Source organism: Apis cerana, linkage group LG12 (genome assembly GCF_029169275.1).
Source record: "Apis cerana isolate GH-2021 linkage group LG12, AcerK_1.0, whole genome shotgun sequence".
In the NCBI taxonomy this organism is placed as follows: domain Eukaryota; kingdom Metazoa; phylum Arthropoda; class Insecta; order Hymenoptera; family Apidae; genus Apis; species Apis cerana.
Window position 1 is genome coordinate 2,252,683 of NC_083863.1, and position 21,837 is coordinate 2,274,519.

General features: G+C 20.2%; 3 protein-coding genes across 7 annotated transcripts in view; 2 read left to right on the forward strand and 1 right to left on the reverse strand.

Moving 5' to 3' along the window:
- The window catches only part of LOC107992959 (progestin and adipoQ receptor family member 4), a 62,721-nt gene extending 61,502 nt beyond the window's left edge, over positions 1-1,219 (forward strand). For all 4 annotated transcript variants that reach the window (XM_062083290.1, XM_062083289.1, XM_062083288.1 and 1 more), the window contains one exon: positions 705-1,219. In XM_062083290.1, coding sequence (XP_061939274.1) covers positions 705-932 — 228 coding nt within the window. In that variant the 3' untranslated portion in view covers positions 933-1,219. The remainder of the gene's footprint in view (positions 1-704) is intronic.
- A 70-nt stretch (positions 1,220-1,289) lies between these two features.
- Positions 1,290-4,538, reverse strand: LOC108002753 (F-box only protein 9). Its single transcript, XM_017064592.3, has 7 exons — positions 4,397-4,538; positions 3,958-4,173; positions 3,582-3,881; positions 3,296-3,459; positions 3,031-3,222; positions 2,711-2,945; positions 1,290-2,632 (listed from the first exon to the last, which is right to left on the reverse strand). The coding sequence occupies exons 1-7, from the start codon at positions 4,397-4,399 to the stop codon at positions 2,411-2,413; spliced, it is 1,332 nt and encodes a 443-aa protein (XP_016920081.1). The 5' UTR covers positions 4,400-4,538; the 3' UTR covers positions 1,290-2,410.
- A 7-nt stretch (positions 4,539-4,545) lies between these two features.
- Positions 4,546-21,837, forward strand: part of LOC133667099 (putative mediator of RNA polymerase II transcription subunit 12) — a 42,766-nt gene continuing 25,474 nt past the window's right edge. Inside the window, exons 1-3 of one of the 2 annotated variants that reach the window (XM_062083286.1) lie at positions 4,546-4,685; positions 5,903-6,043; positions 8,394-8,918. In XM_062083286.1, the coding sequence (XP_061939270.1) occupies positions 8,913-8,918 (6 nt within the window). In that variant the 5' untranslated portion in view covers positions 4,546-4,685; positions 5,903-6,043; positions 8,394-8,912. The remainder of the gene's footprint in view (positions 4,686-5,902; positions 6,044-8,393; positions 8,919-21,837) is intronic. The other variant, XM_062083285.1, reaches the window with a different exon arrangement.

Genomic DNA, 21,837 nt, shown 5'->3' on the forward strand with positions numbered 1-21,837 from the left:
AAGAAAGTAAGTAGTTATATTTACTACATAAGTATAAAATACTTAAAGTACATAAAATATTATATTAATAATAATTAATAATATATAAAATTGGCGATATATATAAGATAAAGTATAAGATTAAAATTAAAAGTAAAATAGTAAAATATAAAATTAAAATTTTTATTCTTTTTATTATTTTAATTATAGATATATTATTGGTATTTATTAATATTTTTGTAAAAATTTTTATTAATATTATATATTAATTATGTAATTACTACTATATATTACATTATTATTATTATATATTTATATATTATTTATAATAATCACAATTATTATTTATTAATAATTTACGTAAAAAAGAAATATTAATAATAATAATTAACTCTTTTATTATATAATTCTATTATAAAATTATATATAATCAAATATGATTCTATTATAATATTATTAATTACTATTTTTATATCTTTGTATAAAATTTTTATATATATTTTACTCTTTGAAAAACTAAAAATCAATAATTACAATAAACTATTTGGTTCAATATAGTAATATAGCAACAACATATAATAAAAGAAACATATACAATAAGATTTTAAAAAATACGATATAAATAATATAAAATATGATATATATTATAAAGGATTAAAGAAAAATATCAAAGAAATTTTCAAAATATTGATATCATATATATATATATATATATCTTTTTTCAGGATCTCATAGCGATTGTGGGAGCAACTATAGGTGCCATGCGTATTCCTGAAAAATGGATACCAGGCAAACTGGACCTGATATTGAATTCTCATAATTTAATGCATGTGCTGGTTGTCTTGGCGGTTTGTTCGATGCATGCTGCAACTCTGCAAGATCTCACTTGGATAATCAACTCGTCTGCGTGCAATGAAACGATCTTCATTCAATTAAAGCACGATGAACTGTGATGAAATGACATGCGTAAACATATTTTAATGAAGTCTGTGATAAAACGAGCCTATGCCAACCGGTTATTTTGTTCAAACGACAAAAATACTTCGTGACCATAAAGTATATATCTTTTTAATTAGTAATAGAAATAAAAGAATATGCATATATGTACGTACCAAAATTTAATGATAATAAGAAATGAGCAATATTCACTATACGTGGAATAATAGAAGTACAAGTACAAGTACAAAATTTAACTTGTCATATCACAGAGAATATTATAAATAAATAATGTTCACTTTGATTTGAATGTTAATTCGAATTCCATTCTAAAATGCAAAAGAATATCATTCTTTAAATAGAATAAACTAGAATAAGCACATCAAAAATACGTTTATTATTGATTATAAGACTTAAAGATCCATAGTAATTTACAAGATGTGTTCCCAGACATTCGTTTCTTTGATTTGAATACACATCATTTTACAATATCAATACCATTCGTAAAAACGAATAAAACTGTTCCAAAATATTGATTAGAATTCATTTAATTCCATAGGGGTTTCAAGTATTCATACATAAATTCATTGCCTATATATATATAAAGGAATCAAAGTATAGAAGTGTATGATAGATTCATTCATTTTCACATTTGAAATTACACACACAGGTGCATAAATTGATCTGTTATTCACAATCGATAAATTTTACAAAATAAATTTTAAAAAATAAATTTGATTGAATTATTTCTTCGATATATTTGATTAAATGTATATGTTATGACAAATTTATTTTACATGAAATTAAAAAAGAGCAGAACCACAAGAATATCTTAAAAAAAATATTTTATTTGAATGAAAAAATTATTAATAGATAATATAAATGCTAGATAAATATATTTTTTTACAATTGTATCCTTGCGGATCTGATCATCGAGATAAATTGTATATCTTTATAAAGAAATTTTATATTCTTTATAAAGTTTGATCAAAACTAATTATACATATATCTATTGCGTTGAAATTGTTTATTTTTTATCTTATTTCTATTGAAAAGTTGATAAATAATAAATAAATAAAAAACGAAAATAATATATTTTGAAATAAAAGCACCTATGTTAAAAGCACATAAGGCACCATATATAAGTGCATAATAAACAATATATTAAATCTATGAATCATTCACGCATTATCTATATGAAAAATAATGTAGATGATAAAATTTAAGAGAAAACTGTAACGCAAGAATTAGATATTATTGATAAAAATTATCTCGATAATGACTTAAGAATAAAATTTTTTTCATTGTGATATATTTAGAATACATTTTTATAAGCAGAAGAATGTAACATTAACGTGCGTATTTGCAATGTACATCAAGAGTGTATTTGTACAACTTTTAACGTTTTGTTTGAAGAATATAGTCTTCTCTTAAATTTTCATTTCATTACGTATTTTTACATAATCAAAACCACCAAATTTATATTTAATTACAATTACTGTAAAGGAGCTTCACTTTCTTGAGTATAACTTTTAACTCTGCTAAATTTAAGTGATGGATATCGTCCACCAATAGCTGATACTCTCCATTCTCTTACAGATGGTTCTTTTAAACACATTTTCGCTTCATGGCCATTTCTATACTTTGTAAATATCGTATAACTTAACCACTTCAATTGCGAATTTAACCGTCTATGGTGATCCTGAATTTCAAATTCCTATAAACAATAACAATTTTATTAAATTTTATTATAATTAAAAGTAATTATTTTAATATAATATAAGTTAAAATTTACAATATGAAATGTTTGTTCCCCACTATCATGCATAGTTTCTTTTTTCTTTTTTCTGTATGTACTAACTCCTTTTATTTCTTGTTTTTTGAGCATTAAAATGACGCAATTATCATGTAATCTATAATGACCAATAAGAACCGATGAATTGCGCGGAGTGCGATATTTTAAAGAATTTACGCAACTTTGGGCCTCATCAGTTGAAGTTAGCATCAAAACTCTTCCTTCCGGAAAAAATCTATTTATCAAAGAAATAATATAGAAATAAATAAGAATCTACAATTTTTATAATAAATATTTTATAAAATTATATTATTACATACCTCAGGTACCTGAAGTATTCTACCAGATGCCAAGGTCTATAAAATCGATCTTGGAAACTATTTTCACCATCACGAATGTAACTGGTTTTACTAATATAACATCCATTATATCTCAGTCTAGGCCGTTGCAAGTACATGTCTCTCCATGATTGATATTTTGGAGTATAAGTTCCACAATTTACACCCCATACTCTATGCAATTTGATCGCCGCATAATAATTTGATTATTAACAAGATTTAGTAAGACATATCTGAGATGACCTACCTAATACAAGCAAGTCTCCAGATTTCTGTATCTCTTGCAGATATGTAAAATCCGCGACATACTCTGGAGAACATTTCAAGAGATCTTAAGTCAAGTTCTGAGGATACAACCCATCTTAGAATATATAATACTATTTCCATAGGCAAGGCAGAAATATGTGTTGTCTGAAATAAGGAATGCCCTGAAATATTTACCATGATATTCGACGACAATAATATCTATATATATAATATTTAAATATGCATATTTTTATAATTATTATATAATTTTATATATAAATACTTACAGTTTGTTCAAATTTAGGAAAACAAACGCATTTATTTTGATTTATGATTTTGCATAATTTAACATATAAATCACTTTCTTCTTCATCTTCTTCATTATGGTTTTCAACATTGTCATCAATATTATTTATGTCATTATCAAATCCTTCATGACTATCATCATTTGTTTTTACTTTAGTTGATTCATATAAACGAAATTCAATATCAGGAACTAATAACACAGCACGTTTATAGAACTGAATTGCTTCATAGAACTTCCTTCTTTCCTCATATTCAATTCCTTTCAAAAATAAATTTTTTGCCTGAAATATTTATTTATGTTTTATATATATATATATATATACACAGATATTTTTCAATGTACATTGATCATTATACCTTGCTTTCAATAGATTCTTCATCATTAGAAACATCAACTTTAACTGTTTTTGTAGATTGAGTTTTTGATCGATCCCGTTTTGGTGATATTTCTAATTCACGTTGCCATTGCTCTCTGAAAGACGTTAGAGCATCCTCAATGTTTGTTTCCGAAAAAGAAGACCCTTCTTGATCGTCTCCACCATCATCTGATTCACTGGATTCACTGGAGTGACTCTATTGGTTTAATGAATTAATACATATGAATTATATCCAATTATAAATATAAACAATATTTTAATAATAAAAATAAGAATAAATTAATTGTATCAATTACTTTTTAAAAAAGTTTCTGAAAATGACGTTTTATTTTTCTGGTCCATTGAGGTTATATTGATATACATAACTTCTTACACGGTAACAATGAAAGGACAGTCATTGTTTTCAATATATTACGTACCATTTTTTTTCCTGTTTCAATTTCCACAGTATTATTCCTTCAACCTTTGTACTCTCGGTCAGAAAAGCGTACCACACAGCGAAAGTACAATCTCGCCAACAAGACCGCCGCCATGGTTCTCGCTTTTCTGCTTTGCGATTCAATTAAAGGTCATACCCGTAGCTATAGATTACATTCTTGTATATTTTCAGCTGATGCAATCCAGTTTTAATTATTACGAATTCAAAAAATGATAATTTTTAAAGAGATCGATGCCATATGTTACGCATAATTATAGTATTAAAATTACGTAAGTCAATTTTTTGATGCATATTTATGTAAGCATACAATAAAGATAAAACATTTTTCTAAATAATATCAAATATATAATATAGACATAATACATATTGAGTAATATATATAGTAATAATTAATCATATACATCTAATGTTCTTTAATGTTAATATTTATTGAATTTAATTATTCATATTTTTATTATTAATTATTTTAGTTCTAGAATAATTAAATCAAATTAAATTTTTTAAACTTAAAACTAAAAATTTTTTAGAGAAAAGGATTATAAAATTATTGTAAAAAATTAATCTAATTAAGATACATTGATTATTCAATTTTTTAAATCTTTTTTTTCAGTTTTTTTATCTTTAGTTTTTTATTATATTAAAAATAATAATATAATTAATACTTTCTTTCCTTATTCATTTTCTAATACAGAAGATTTCATGATATGAATTCAAATATTGTTTCTATTCGTTTCAAACTTGTAATATTTTTTTTTTTGTCATATATAAAAATAAATAGATAAAACATTAAAATATAATAAATATAAAATCCAAATTATTAATATTCAAAATAATATTTATAATAATATTTGTTTTTAATTAATTTTTAATTAATAATAATATCTTATAATTAATAGTATATAATAATAAAATATTTATTATTATATATATAAATAATATATTATAATAAAATATTTTTTATATAAAAATACATATTCATCTCTTTTTATTATAATTGTAAATATTCAATTGTTTAAATCATATTATTTTATATAAAATATTAATATATCCGAAACACTTATGGAGGGTCAATTTTAGATAGCAAATATTAAAGTATTTATTAGAGTATTATTATTTATATACTAGAATATACTTAAATATTGATTAAGATTTATTTATTAAATTATAAGCAATCTAAGTTTGTGATAAGATAGAGATAGGTAAAATGGAGAGATTGTTTTATCTCCATTTATTTCACATTATATCTGTCTTGCTTTATCTAATGCAAATCTAAATTTCTTTAAAAAAATAATTTAAATTGAAGTTTTTATATAACAATTTTTGTGTTTATTTTGATCTTTAGGATAGTTTATCTAAGTATATCTAAATATATTTCAAATTTTGTCTTTAAAAATCTTAAATAAAATAAAGAACTAAAAAATTTAATAATAATAATTTAATAATAATAAATTTAAGAATTACAATTTAAGAATTTTTATTTTTATAGATATTGGAAGTTACTTCGAAATGGACAACGAAATTGATAATATAAGGAAAAAATAAATTTCTGATAATTTTTCAATTATTTATTATTATATTATTAATATAATAATATATCTCAAAAAAATTCTTATGATTCAAGCTTGATGTAAGTATCAATAAAAAGCAAGTCATTTATTAGAAATTTCAGACTGTTATATGTAATAATATATGTATATATAACTTTTTATTTTATGTAATAAAAGTATAGATCCAATTTTATCTCTTTTTTTCTTCTTCTTCTTATTTAAAAACAAATTTTTTTTTTTAATAGAATTTTTTAATAAATTTTATATTTTATTATTGATAAAAAATAGTTATTTTTTGAACATTTTAATGAAAATAATTTTAAATTTAAATAATTTTTTAAAAATTAAAATAAAGATTCAATTCAATAAATTATAAATTCTTATTAAAAGTAATTAAAATATTAGTATTTTTTTTAATCAAAGCAATAATTTTATAAACTTTTTTTAAAATTTTTTTTATAAAATTATTATAAATAATTTCTATTCTTTTCTTCTCTCTACTAAAATTTTTAATCTTTTATTTTTATTTATATTAAATATAATTAAATAGATATTGCTTCTAAGATCTTTCGCAGATATTGAAATTCACGGATAATAATGAATCTTATTACATATACATATAAAATACTTCAAAACTTATATATGTATAAATGAATACGAACTAAATCCTGATAAAAAAATAAGAAAAAAATCTATTGTATAAAATTTATAAAATAGTATTTTGAAAAACTTTTTAGAAAAGTTTTACTTTTTAAGAAAATCAAATTTCTATATAGTTGACTACAAATGAAATTGGCTAATTTCCAACTGAATGAGAATGAATTATAGATAGAAGTTTATTCTATATGTGAAAACAAGCAAAGAATGTAGAATTAATTTTGTTTAAAAATTAATTTTTAAAAATATGAATTTCACATTAATAGTATATAACTTTTGATTACGTATGTTTAATCTCGATTTTCTCAAAAATAATGACTTAAACAATGAAATTTTATAAGTTTTTTATAAAATAATTATGTTTTATTGATAGTTTACTTGTATCCAATAAAAAATTATTAATTTCATTTATACTTAAAAAGTTTTCATATTTGATTTTCTCTAAAACAAAATTTCAAATGAAAACATTTAATTTTATATTTTTTTCTTTTTTATAAAGAACAGTTTTTCGGCTAATTTATCTTATTCTATATGTGTATATATATATATATACTAATACGTCATATGTATTATATTCTATATATATTTATAATAATATTTTATTTATTATTATTTAATATTTTCATATGAAGTTTTAATTAATTTAATTTATATTATAACTGATATCAAATATACAGAATTATGCAGACTTATTATAAATAGATTAGTTACTTGAACATAAATTTTTTGGCTCACAGTCAAATACAGATAAACGAGGTTCCAGATATTGAATAATATATTATATTATATATATATTATTCTAGCTATTATATATTAATTTAATATAAATAATATATTAATATATTTATATATTAATTATATTAGTATAATATAAATTATAATATAATTCATGGCACAAATGATCTACAAGAGATTTTGTAGCTTAAAATAAGATGAAAACCAAGAATAATTGTAGAGAAGGCTTTATTTTCGAATAAATCAAGTTTTTCAAATACATGAAATTAGTTAATTTTTATAATATGTGAATAAATTATTTATAGAAATTATTTTAAATGTGAAAATTGTGAAAAATAAAGAAGACATACTTTTTATTTAAAAATTAATTTTTAGAAAATCGAATTTATAAATATAAATATAAAAATTTATAAATATTATCTTAACTATATAATATTCAATCTCGATTTTCTCAAAAGGACTAAACAATAAAGTTTTACATTTTTCGCTTATTTTCATATTTAAAGTAATTTAATTATCTATTAATAATTAATACGTATTTAATCAAGAATTAGCCAATTTCATTTATATTTGAAATATTTTATTTAACTTGATTTAATTAAATGCCTTAAATAAAAAAATTTATTTTATACTTATATTTTGCCATAATGCCATATTACAAGATTCCAATAAAATATCATAATTATTATTATTTAAATTAAATTAATAAAAATATTATTTAAAATCTTAAATTGATAATAAAATAAGGAATATATCATATTAAATACTATTACAATTTTGAAAAATAGAAATTCAAAACGTTAAAATTATATGATTAGAAGAGAATTTAATTATATAAATAATAAAAAAATATTTTTGTAATTATATACATTTTTAAAAAATAACATATAATTTTCCAATTGTTTCCAATGTTTTTTTTTAAATGAAAAAAATAATTTTATAAACAATTTTTTTCTAATTTTTCCAAAATTATTACAAATATCTATCTCCCTCTTATCGCAATTTTGTTCACGAATCACATCGATATTTGGAAAATAGCGAAGGAATGATATGGCCTGTTTCTCATCTTATCCACGTGGATTGTGGACCCCTCCTCTTCCACGGAACTATCACTATCTGAAGATCATCTTTCCGAGTAAAAGCCGCGTGCTAACCAAGTGCGGGCACAGACAGCATCATGAGCTTGGTGAGTACGAAACCACTCATTCACTGTATACCTTTCTTTCAATAAGTTTTCTCTCTTTATTTCATTATCGTTTTTGTTTATCTCTGTTCATTCATTCTCGTGTATATTTTTTTCTTTTTGAATTACAACGGATTTTTAAACGAACTCCTAGTGACAGTGAATTAATCGTACATCTTAACGATAAGTGACAAGTGTCGATCGTTTCTCGAAAAACCAAGTGAAAAGAGACTTCCACGATATTTTATTTGAGTTGTGTGCAGAAAAGAAAATCCCCATTTCTCGTTATTTAACGAATCTTCGTTATTTCGTTGATTCTGTCTTAAATCGACAAGGATTTGTCGCATAGAATTGTTCGAGAATTATTCAGGACGATGAGAGTAAGTTCTATTTTCTTCTTATTTCTCTTATATAATATTGTTTTGAATTTAAGTTTAAGTAACTTTTAAAATTAAAAGAAATTTTTTTTCTATGTCATGATGCGTGTAAACTCGTCGACACGATAGCAATCGAAAGTTACTTGTATCGTGCGACTCAATGCTGGAAAAATTTAGATTTCTAGTTAGAAGTTCCCGATGAAAAACATTCTGTGTAGGCGACTTTCTTCTTTCCTCTGTTTGTACGCCTCGCGATTCAAATATCCACAGGTGTACACACGCCTCCTGCGTTTCTTGCACCAGTGTTTAATTCAAATATTCTCGTTCAAAATCAATATGATTTTTCCTGATTAAATTATGAATTTCCCATGAAATTAAATTTTGAAAATCTAATTTGAATAAAAACAATTTTAATTTTTCAAACAAGTTTTTAAAATATGTTTTATTTTTTATTAATTAAAATAATATTGCTTTAAATTAATTTATATAGCCTCCATTTTCAAAAACTTCGCCATTTAAAAAGTTTTTCATTAAATAAAACAAAATTTAAAATTTGATAATTCGAATAGAAGAGTATGAATAAATATTATTTTGTAATAAAAAAACTATATATTTTAGAGAATCTTGATAAAGTTTATCAAGATTATGTGTTACTTGATTAATTCTTGATTATAAATTTTAATTTTAATAATTTTGTTAATTTTAAAATTTTATAAATTTTAATATAAAAATAAATTTAACTAATAAACAATAAGCTAAAATAAAAAATAAGATAAATAAATTTAAATAATAAATAAGCTAAAACACAATTATTTACAGAATGATTCAATATGTATTTTGAAAAGAGATTCAGAGGAAAAAAAATGAGAGGAAATTAATTAAATTATATATAAAAAGAAATTTCGTATTTTTTATGTATAAAAAAACGATTTCTCATTTATTTTAAAATGTTTAAAATTCATGAATTATATTAATGGTAATTTAATTGAGAGAAATTCTGTAGGTATTTTATTTCTCTAAAGAATTGACATTTTATTCATTTTAAACTGATTAAAATTTGTTACGTGAAAGCATGAAGAATTAAATCTTTTAATATTTAAATTTTCACATATCAATTTATATTTTTATTAAGAAAACAGAAATTTGTATGTTGAATCTTATTTTATTTAATTTATATTCATCTTCATTTCTTTTCTTATATATATACCTTAAAGATCAACATTCATCTAAATTTGATGAATTCTAATATAAGAAATCTAACATTTGAATAAATTTTTTCTTATAGATTATTAATAAATAACACAATATTAATTAGATGAAACATTGTAGAATTCAACATTATTAATAAAATTTAAAAAATTATAAATATTTATTTCTAAATTTTCTTATATAATATTATTAAATTTTATTAAAAAAATAAAGTTTTATAAATCATAAATTATTTAGTTGATATATCTTATTTGATATAACATAGATAAATATATGTTTATCTTATATATAATTATCTTATTTGATATAACAGAAAAATTTCAAGAGAAATCTATAATTTTTAACATGTAATTTGTCAATTCGTTAATGTTATTTATTAATATATTATTATGCATGAAATCTTTGACTTATAAATTACACTAATATAAAATATTTAAAGATATCCTACAAATATTCATGAAACATTATTAATTGATACATATTGAATATTTCTAAGATATAAGATATTTACATTAGAATATACATTCTAGTATCTAATTAATTTATAAATTATTAGATAAAGGTAATTTCTACTAAAATATACGTTTACTTTTTCTATTATACATTCTGTTCGAAATGTCTTTCAGTTTCTTGTTAACTTTTAGTTTCACTGTCAAATGAGGTTTCTATGGCCAAGAACTTTCTTTCGATCATCACGCCGCTTTCCTCCAACTTTTTCCTACTTATCACCTTATTCTTGCAATAACTATTGAAACATCAAAATTTTATCTCGATAATTATTTTTTTCCAAAATTTATCTAAAATTTAACCTAGGGATAAAAAATAAACGATTTAATAAATATTTAGTGACAATTTGACAAAGTTTCGAATTTGTAGATATCTTTTTGAGTTAAGATTTGTAAACATTTATTACTTTTTTATGTTTTTATTTTCTTCTAAAAAAAATTATTAAAAAATGAAATAAATATTAATTAAAATATAAAAGATCTTTATCACATTTATCAAATATTATAAATTTAACATTATAAATTTTTTATATTTCAAATTTTTCAATTGTTATTTTTATTATTTTCTAAATTTTCATAATATAAAAAAATTTAATATGTTTAATTTTATACTTATTATAATACTTAATATTAACTTATTATTAATACTTATTATAATACTTATTATATTACTTAATTTTTTTATAATATATAATAAAAATTTTTATTTTATTAATCTTTTATTAATCATCATTTCTTAACGTAAAATTTTTTATTTTATGAATATATTATATTGTTTCATGAAATATTGAAATAATAATTTTCAATATTTTACAAAAAGATTATTATAATGATTTATTTAAATGAAAGAAAATTTAAATTTTATTTTAAAAAATATACTTATTTTTTATTTTTAAAAAATTAATTGATTGTCTATTAACTAAAGATACTAAATTATTTATCTTATACTTTATCTTTTAATTTTTATCTTTTAATTTTTTAAAAAGAAAATTTATTAAGCAGAACATATTAATTTCTATTTCGAAGATGTTTCGCAAATTTTTAATTTGAACAACCTATTTATTATGTAGTACAAAGGCATGCAATATGATTAATTGAAATTGGAATTAATTTCACGCAGACTGACAGAAGCGCCATATGGATTGAAAATCGTAAAACGAACTTCATTCTGCGAGAAAAATTTGTGAATTTCAAAGACGACTTTCGCGAAGTTAATGACATGAAACTCGAGATATAGATACTTATTATTCATTTATACGAATAATCTATACTTGAGAAGAAACTTAATACCGCGGTTATAGTTGTGGTTTTTCTTCTGTTATTTAGTTTCATTTATCGTTTTATTGGAAAATCTGTATGAGCGTTTTATTTCTTTTGACCTTGATGATAGATCTATTTTAAGATAAAATGTTTTATTTTGAAAGTAGGAAAAAAGAATACTTTTAGGGAAAGAAATTATTTAGAAAGGCGATATTCAGACAATCATTCGTTTCATTTATTTATGATTATAAATTTTTTTTATGAATATAAAATATTTTTTTTTAATAATCTTATATTTAAAATTTTGTTTTTCTCAAAATTATGAAAAAAAATTTTAGAAAAATAATATGTTTGAACTAAAAATAATCTTGAAGATCAATATTTAAATTTTACTATAATAAGTGTTAAAAAATTTATTTAAATAAATTTATTTAAAAATTTCAAAGTTTCTATTGAAGCAAATTTATTTAAAATGATATTTAAGATGAAATGAAAAACTATGAAAAAATATAAGTATTTATATCTAAATGATTTAATTTTAACTTTATTTCTAATTCAAATTTATTAAAAATAATAATCTCAACTTTTAAAGTGAATACTTCTAATATTTGATTTAATTTCCTCATAATGGAAAACTCATTTTCCATTATTTTTAACTATCTCATAAATTTCTTCCTATAATTTTCTGTTTCAAAATGACTATTAGATTTTCAAATAATATCTTAACAAATATTGTTGAAAATTAACAACATTTTCCTAAATTTTAAAAAATATAAATCTTCGAAATAACTTCAAAAATTTAATTTTATTATTTAAACTCGAAAATTTTCATTTTATTATTTAATTTTATTCATAGTCACTTTTACTTTTTCATACTCAACAGAAATATGTAACAAACACTTACTATATACATTTTCTACTAAAAACATATTTTACTTACAGTTTCGTTTATTGTTTAATAACAAACTATAAATTAACTACGTTTCTCCAAGGAAAGGCAACATTCTTTTATACCATTCATTTTCACCGTTGACAAAAACAAATAGAGATGGATCGTTAACCTCTAAAAAATAAAATGTTCGTCCGTTAATTCATGCAGTTTCAACGCATAACCACAAAAACTAGGTATACGCTATCATATTGTCTCGAGTATAACCACATTGTAAGAGAAAGTAATTATTAAATGATTTATGAAAAATTTTGGGTGTGGATATACTACGCGTTTCGTTTGATCATGGGTTCGTTGAACCTTAAGCAGGTGGCATCTTTTCGATCCTGAGCGAGAAGAAAGTTTTTTCTCCAGTAAATGATGATGTGTGACCCAATCCGAAAGGGAGAGCAGTCTCCGATCATCAGATTAAAAATGTATTTAAGAGATCGTTACGAAACAATCAGCTACGGTTTACCAAATGAATAAATATTTATGAACAATTATTATAATTTAAAGAATTTTATGATATAGAGTCTTCTATATCATACTATTTTTAATATTATTATATAGAGACAAGAAATAAATTTTTAGTGATTTTTAATGAGTATAATTTGATTAGTTTAGTAATACAAAAATGAATTGTTCTTAATAATTTTATTTTTAATAAATCTTAATAATTTTATTTTTCAAATATGTACATATATTTACATATACATTATATGTACATTATATTTAAATATACAAATATATTTATATATTTCTATTATATTATATTTTTAAAACTATTATTAAGATTATTAAATATGTCAGTAGTAAAAAAAAGATTATTTAATATATCTTTAAATTTATTAATTTAATCAAAATCAAAGTATTTATGCTTTAACACTGAGATAGAAAATAAATCTTTTTCATGTTCAAAAATTTAGAAAAAATCTAGAAAAAGATTTTGTAAAGAATAATTTTTAATTTTAATAAATAAACTTATTTATTTAGTAATATATCTTTTATGATTGAAATGTTCATATTTTATTTTTTATTCTATATAATTAGAATATATTAGCAATTATATTTTTTGATACGCTAAATTTTAAGCAAGATTGTAATATCGCTGCAATAATAATTATTGAATTAATGTTATTTTTTATTAGATTGATTTTTAAAAATTGAAAAACTTTAATTGATTTATTTAAAATTTTTTAAATTATGAAGTAATATCAGATCAAAAAATAATGATTCTAATATAAAGAGAATTTATATCAATAAAATATATAAATATATCAAAATTTATAAATATGTGATTCATACACAATCATATTATAATTCCTTAATAAGTATTGATAAACTTATAAAGATTTTATATTTAAATTATGAAAATCTAAAGAATTATCAAGTCAATCAAAATGATCAAATTATCATCAAATTTTAAAATTAAAATTTATATAAAAATAATTAATCATAATTTACAAAAAACTAAGATTAAAACTAAATAACAGAACTAAACGAAACTAAAAAAAAAAAAAACAATCAAAATGGCTATATCCGGACTTCTATTCTTAAATAATTTATTTCTAATATCCATTAACTTTTTCAAATTAAACGTCTCTAAATCAATGACCATTTATATAAAGAAGTTTCCTTTCGCTTAAAGTATTATCATCCAATTCTTTTTTCGTCGAGCAAATTTTCTCGATCGCTTTCCATTGTTCTCCTGTAGCATCAGATAGATCAACGACTCCATCGTAGTAGTTCATTCGGTAAATTGTCTCGAACGAGGACATTTCTTCGGCATCGTTACAAACTTGTCATACTCGACTTTCACTCGTCGCTTGCGATACGACGCATAGCAGCGTACATTGCAAACTAATTGCACTTCATTCTGTTGCATCCCCTCGACGATTGGGACTTATGCATTATTCAACGCCAAGGACTCGGTTGTATAATCAGCGACATTGTCGAAACGTTTCTGCTTTCACGCGTGCCAGAATTTCCGCATTTCTGGCTTGGGCCTGCGCGAAATATGAAATAGTGCGTCTATCGTCCTGCGTATTTTTTATTTTTTATTACGATTGGTGATTCGATAATTACATATATTAGAAAGTGAAACGAAAAAATTATGTAATTATTTTCTAATAATGAAAAAAGTTTTTTTTTAACCTGATGCTAGATTAGTTTGCAAAAAATTGTTTCCATAAAATTAATTTTTGAAATGTCAAAAGATGAATTTTATTAATTCTTTATTTTTTTCATTCTTTATTTAATATTATTTTTAATTTTTTAATTAATTCTTATGTTTCTTATATTAAAATATATTTTCCCTTAACTTTAATTTATAAATTTATTAATTATTTTAAAATAAATATTATAATGTAAATATGCGAATTAAAAATATTTTATGAAATAATAAATTTTTCTTTTTAAATTTAAAATTTTTTTAAAATTATTATTACATAATCAAAAATTTTTAATTAAGAACTTAAGAGTTTTTATATAATATGAAAAAAATTATAAAATTAATGAAAATAACAATTTATAATGATTTATAAAAATTTTATCAATTTAAACATTAATATAGAAGATAATATTTTTTTCACGATTAGAAATCATAAAAAAAAATTTATTTTTATGTTTTATTTCAATATGATTAGACAAATTTTATTTAAAAAATAAAAATTTAAAATTAATTTCATTATTTTTATTTAAATTAAAATCATTATTTTTATTTAAAAAATATTCATTACGAAAAATAATTTTATTTTTTATTCTTTTACAAAAATTATTCAAATTTAACAAATAATAACAAATAAATTTTATCATTTTATATTGTTTATTTAAAATTAAAAAAATAAAAATAAGAATTACATTTTTATTACTTGAAGCTATTTATAATCATCTGTTTCTAAGATAATCTCATTTAAAGAAACGTGTTTTTTAGAAGAACGACTGTATTAAAACAATATGTTAATACAAATTTGATTTACAAGTAATGCTGATGTAAAAACTTTGTAATCTTTTATTAATTAATAATAATTTGATGATTTTTATTTACATAAATGAATTTATAAACTTTCAATGGAATCAAGATTATAAATATTAGGATAAGAATATAAATATAAAAGAGAATATAATAAAGAATTTCATACAAATTAAAAGATATGATATTTCAAATTGTTGCCGTAATTATTTTTACTTGAAATCTTCTATTAAAAGTTTTATTGAAAAAATTATTTACTTCAAGGATTAGTATATATTTTAATAATATAAATAATACAATTTTGGTTATGAAATATTATTTTGATATATTTACTTTTATTATTATCGAATTAACACTGTATTACTAAAATTTAATTCCGATGTATTGTCTATGATTTGCAAATAGTTTGGAAGATTCTATTTTATTATATAATATTAATTTTTTAATATTTTATAATAAATTAATAATATAAAAAATAATTAAACCTTTTATTAGATATGTACTGAAACTAATTTTTATTAAATACTTAATTGTTAATTGTAAATCAAATAAATCAAATTATTTTTCATTATAAAGTGTAATAAGAAGAAAGATAAAATTTGAAAAATTAGTTAATCAAATAATATATGAATTGTTATAAAATTATATGCGAATATAATAATAAATATTGGACATAGTATGTTTGATGTTAAATTTCAATATTGCAATATTCATTTCGAAAGTTAAATTTAATATATTTATAAATTCCGTATATCTTATTAATAGATATACTTAAAAAATTTTTTTATTTCAATAAAAATAATAAGATTTCTGATAATTTTTTTTTATATTGCTTTCTAATTTGAATCCATATTACAAATTAGATCATTCATTTTATTAAATTAAAATGTAGACCATTTTGAATAGTATGCAGTTTTTTAATTTATTTAATTCATCAAAAGCTATTATGATTATTTTTGCTTAATATAAATATAAGAAATAATGTTATGACAAATTAAATAAATAATAATGTCTATATGTAAATAATATATATACATATAAATAATTTATAGCTTGATGTAATAATAATAACTAATAATAATAATATTTTTAATATTAATAATTAATATTAATAAAAATATTTATGTTTATATCAGTTTCATTTATTAGGTAACGATATTGATTTGGACTTTAATATATTTTATAATTAATACTTTAAAAACTTTAAACATATTTTAATTCTTTAAATATTCGTGTTTCTAAGTCACTAAGTAATAAATTATAATAAGTAATAAACTTGCCTCAAAGATAAAATATTTGCAATTAAATTAGTAAGAATTAAGCTATTTCTAATCTTGATAAAGTTTTTTTTTATCACAAACTTTCATACAATCTTCCATTTATTATAAAAATAATTTTCAAACTTAACATATTTTTAATTACATTTATTTAAATATGTCACTTCAAATTGACATATTTTCTTAATCATCCATATTATAAATTATGCAAATTATCTAATTATTAATGCCTAATTATTACATTCAAATCAGAAGTATATGAAATTTTCTAATTCAGAATTTTGATTATACTCTTAATTTCTATTGCATTTTTTGTTATCGTAATATAAAAATTATGTTATAATGTTTCGTAATTGAATTTTTAAATTATATGTAATTTTGCATCATTATATCTTTTAATTATAATTTTTTAGGTTATATATATTAATTTTTCTAATTGCTAATAATTTTATTATTTATTTTGTTATATTCCATCTCACTTAGACTCACTTTTATGAGCAATTATTCAACCATTATATCCAATATAATTATTATACCTGTATATTATTTTATTTATATAATATTTTAGTTATTTATAATTTATAATATTTATTTCAATTATATAAAAATTTTTTATGTAGAATGAATATCTAAATAAATAAATCTCATCCGCAATTGAAATTTCGCTTTTTAAACGCTTTTAAACTCAGCTAAGTATGGTCAAATGACTCGTGTCATATTAACCAGATATTCAAGCTTACACGTGATTCAAGTTACACACCTATGATCGAGCTTTTACTGCTCGCCACAACTGAGGAATGTTCATGGCAAGTTCATGAGCATGCACATCCTCGATACACTACCGAGTGAAAGTGCCGTTTCCAGTACTCTTCCACTTCGTCTTCCTTCATCCGCTTTGGCTAACTACTTACGTATATAATACACACGCTATCTTTCACAGTATTTCGCTTCCAATTCGCTACTAAGTGTTCATTCGAAGTTCCAGGTTTCGAGATTATCGAAAGTTCATGTAGTCCAATTATCGCATAGTCGATGATTATTATCTTTGTAGGTCACGTATTAATGCGGTTGATTCTGTGAAACTGTGATTTTTTTTTCAACTTTATGATCTTCTTGATATAGATTTAAAAGTAATAGTATATATACACGATGAGGCAAGATAAAATATGAAATAATAATACATAAAGATTTTTTATTTTTTGAAGAAAGGAAAGTAATTTTTAAAGAATTCAATGCAATCTATATATGCATGTGCAATTCATATCATATGCATTTATTTAGTTGAAAAGATTTAAAAATTATTTTGAGGTTAAAAATTCTTTTGCTTAAATTGTGTGTAATTACTTTGTCACACTTTCTTCAATATTAAATTCGAATTGGAATCGATTTTAATTTCGATTTCAATTTTAATTATGAAAGCGAAAAAAGATGTTATATCAAAAAAATAAGAATGGTGGAATTTTTTTTTCAATTTCAATACATTTGAGACTACACATATCAATAGCAAAATTTTTAAATAAAAAAGAATTTCTATATTTAACTATATTCTGTATTTTTCTGATTTACTATAGCAGACTTTTTTTTATTCTACAATTAAAATTGAAATTGAAATTATTAAAATCGATTGAATTCCAATTCGAATCTAATTTAAGAATTTGATTTAAGAAAATGATAAGATAATTATATATAATTTAAACATAACAATTTTTAAACTTTTTTAAATAATTAAATGATCGATATAAATGTTGTATTGAATTCTTCAAAGATTATTTTGATTAAAAAAATATTATTAATAAATTTATTAATAATATAATTAATAAAATAAAATAATAAAAATAAAAATTGACTATATATAAATTTTATGTATTGTTATTTTATGTTTTTATTAATCTTTATTTTCTTATTACATCAAGCATATTGTATATTGGAATGAAAGTACAATTTTTATTTGCAATATATGATTTATAAAAATCAACAAAACTTTCAATAGTAATATTTAAAACTATTAAAATCTGAAGTTGAGATATTTGTGAAAGGGAATGCACACAAAATAAGGATGATACAATTATTAAATAGGGATTTTTTTATCAAGTATACATTTTTCATCACAATAGGAAAATTATAAAATTTGTGAAAAAAAATTTATTTATACTTTTTTTAATTTAAAACTCAATATACTCATAAGAATTGATTAATTCAATAATTCTCATGTAAAAGATATATTTTTTAAAATAGAAAACAGAAATTCACATAAAATTTTTTATTTAAAAACACGATAATAATTCGCATATTCGTAAATTCAATATTGCATTTCTATAATTTAATAAAATTAAAAAACTTTCAAAAATTGATGTGTAATAAAAGTATTACATTTAAAAGATATTAAAGATATAAAAGATATTAAAGATATTACATTTATACTTTCTATTCAACTAATAAAAAATAATTATAATATCCATCTACTCATTTTTTTTTCAAGTAAATATCATTTTTATTTCAAGTAATCTCATTTCACATAATTTCATTTTCCACATTATTATTAGAATCGATTTATCACGTAAATCAACAATTAGATGTGTTTCTAATATCTAAGATTGGCTTCTAAGCCATGAAATATATTTCTGTCACAATGCGTTTATCTTCGTTTATTTCATGACCGTTAATAAATTATATAAAAATATATAAAATACTATATTATGAATCACATATCTATAAACTTTATGTTAGAAATTTTCGTCAAAAATCAAAATTTAATTTTTAGAATCGTAAATTTTTAACACTTATTTTTTTCTTCTTTTTTAATTATTATTATTTTAACAAGAATTCAAATTTTAATTTCTGAAATTTGCAAACTTTTGCACTTAAGTTCGTAATTAACTAATAATATGTTAATAATTTTTTGACTTGGCTTTAAAAAAATTTACCATTGGAATTATTAAATAATAGTTACAGATAATTAGTTACAAATTTTTTTTATTTTCGTAGAAAAAAAAGTAAATTTATCTATTAAAAAAAATAGATTTATGTATTTAATAAAATTAATATTGATTTTTATTTAATAAGGAAAATAGATTTTTAAAATAAAGATGAATATTTTTATTTTTTTAAACATATTTTTTCAAATATAGGATTTTGCAAATAAATTTTTCTTTGAATTAATATTTATGTATAAAAATAATATTTCAAGTAATATATATATATATATATGTGTGTGTATATGTGTATACGAATTAAATATAAGATTTTTATCTCTTGTAGTAAAATTTATTACTTCTTATTTGTTAATATTTGATAAATAATAAATAGTATTTTTAATAGTATTTTTCAAGTAGTATTTACTTCTGAAAATATTTTGGTTTTTAATATTTTATCACAAATTATTTCAAATTTTCTTTAGCTTTGTTATTCAGATAAAAACATAATTGTACATATATAGTATAAATTAAAATACTAAATCATAATACCATGTTAATTTTATATATATGTATAACGTGAAAACTATACCAATTATAACAAAGCAATCAACACAATTCTAAAAACTTAATTGGATTATGGTATTTAATTTTATATTGTCAAAATATTGTAAGCTACAAATTAAAAATTATTCAAAAGTTATATGAATTATTTTTTACTTAAATTTCGAAAGTTTCAAATCAAAAAAGAAAAATTTTAAAAATTTCTTTGAGTTTCGAAGAATTTCAAAGTTGATATTATTTTTAATTCTGAATCAACAATCCAAAATGGAAACTTTGAAACTTCTTTTGATGATCGGTTACAATTTATTTATCGGCGAAACACGAAACGTTATTTTCTACTTTCTTTCTTTGATCATCATCCTTGCACGATTTTTGACCAACTTTCACATCGATTGCAAAACATTGACCAAAAAACATTTTAACGAGTTCCGAAAACCTGTTTCTGCTTTTCATTCATTCAAATATTCTGATTCCATTTTACTAACGTTCCTCTTTCAACGTTTAATTTTGCGTTTCTAACTCGATGTTTCTAATTAATTTAACAAGAATAAATAAGGCTACCAAATGAATAAATTATTCAACACATGTTTATATAGATGTTCTATTTATGATACAGCAATTTGAATAGAAATCAATGAACATTTTAATGATATCGAAGATTCGATCATTTGTAACAATTTGCACGATGATATTACTCATTTGAAATTCTATTTTTTTTCATAATAGATGAAGTTTAAAATGTTTACTCAAATTGAAGTTACTAGATTAGATTGTGATATACGTAAGAAAAATGTAAATTATTCAATAGATTCTTCATATTATAAATGTTCCATTTATATTGCAACAGCAGTTCTTAATCTTTTGATAATATATTTGAATTGTACTTTAATTTAAATGTTCATATTAATTTCTTATAATTATAATAATTCATATTAATTCATATTAATTCTTATAATTTCTAAATAATTGTGTCATATATATTTACTTATATGCATTATGAAAATTCTTATGAATTATTTAATTTGATATCAGAATAATATAAAGTAATATAATAAAGATGAAAAATTAATATAATGATGTTTTAATATAATAATAATATTATATAATATAATTTACAAAAAAAATATGTAATTTTTAATGACAAATCTATTTTTATGAACTAATACTCAAAGGTTAAGAAACTTGGTAGAAGTTTAAGTAAATATAAAATCACACTATTTATTATATATATTAACATGTGAACTGGTAACTTTAAGTTAATTTCCTGTGAGGAATAGAGGAGTCAACAAACT

Excerpts from the sequence above, each read along its gene's own strand:
- LOC108002753 (XM_017064592.3), bottom strand. Across the intron at positions 3,882-3,957 it reads AAGAATCTATTGAAAGCAAG|GCAAAAAATTTATTTTTGAA; the intron begins GTATAATGATCA and ends TAAATATTTCAG. Across the intron at positions 3,460-3,581 it reads TTCCTAAATTTGAACAAACT|ACAACACATATTTCTGCCTT; the intron begins GTAAGTATTTAT and ends TCCTTATTTCAG.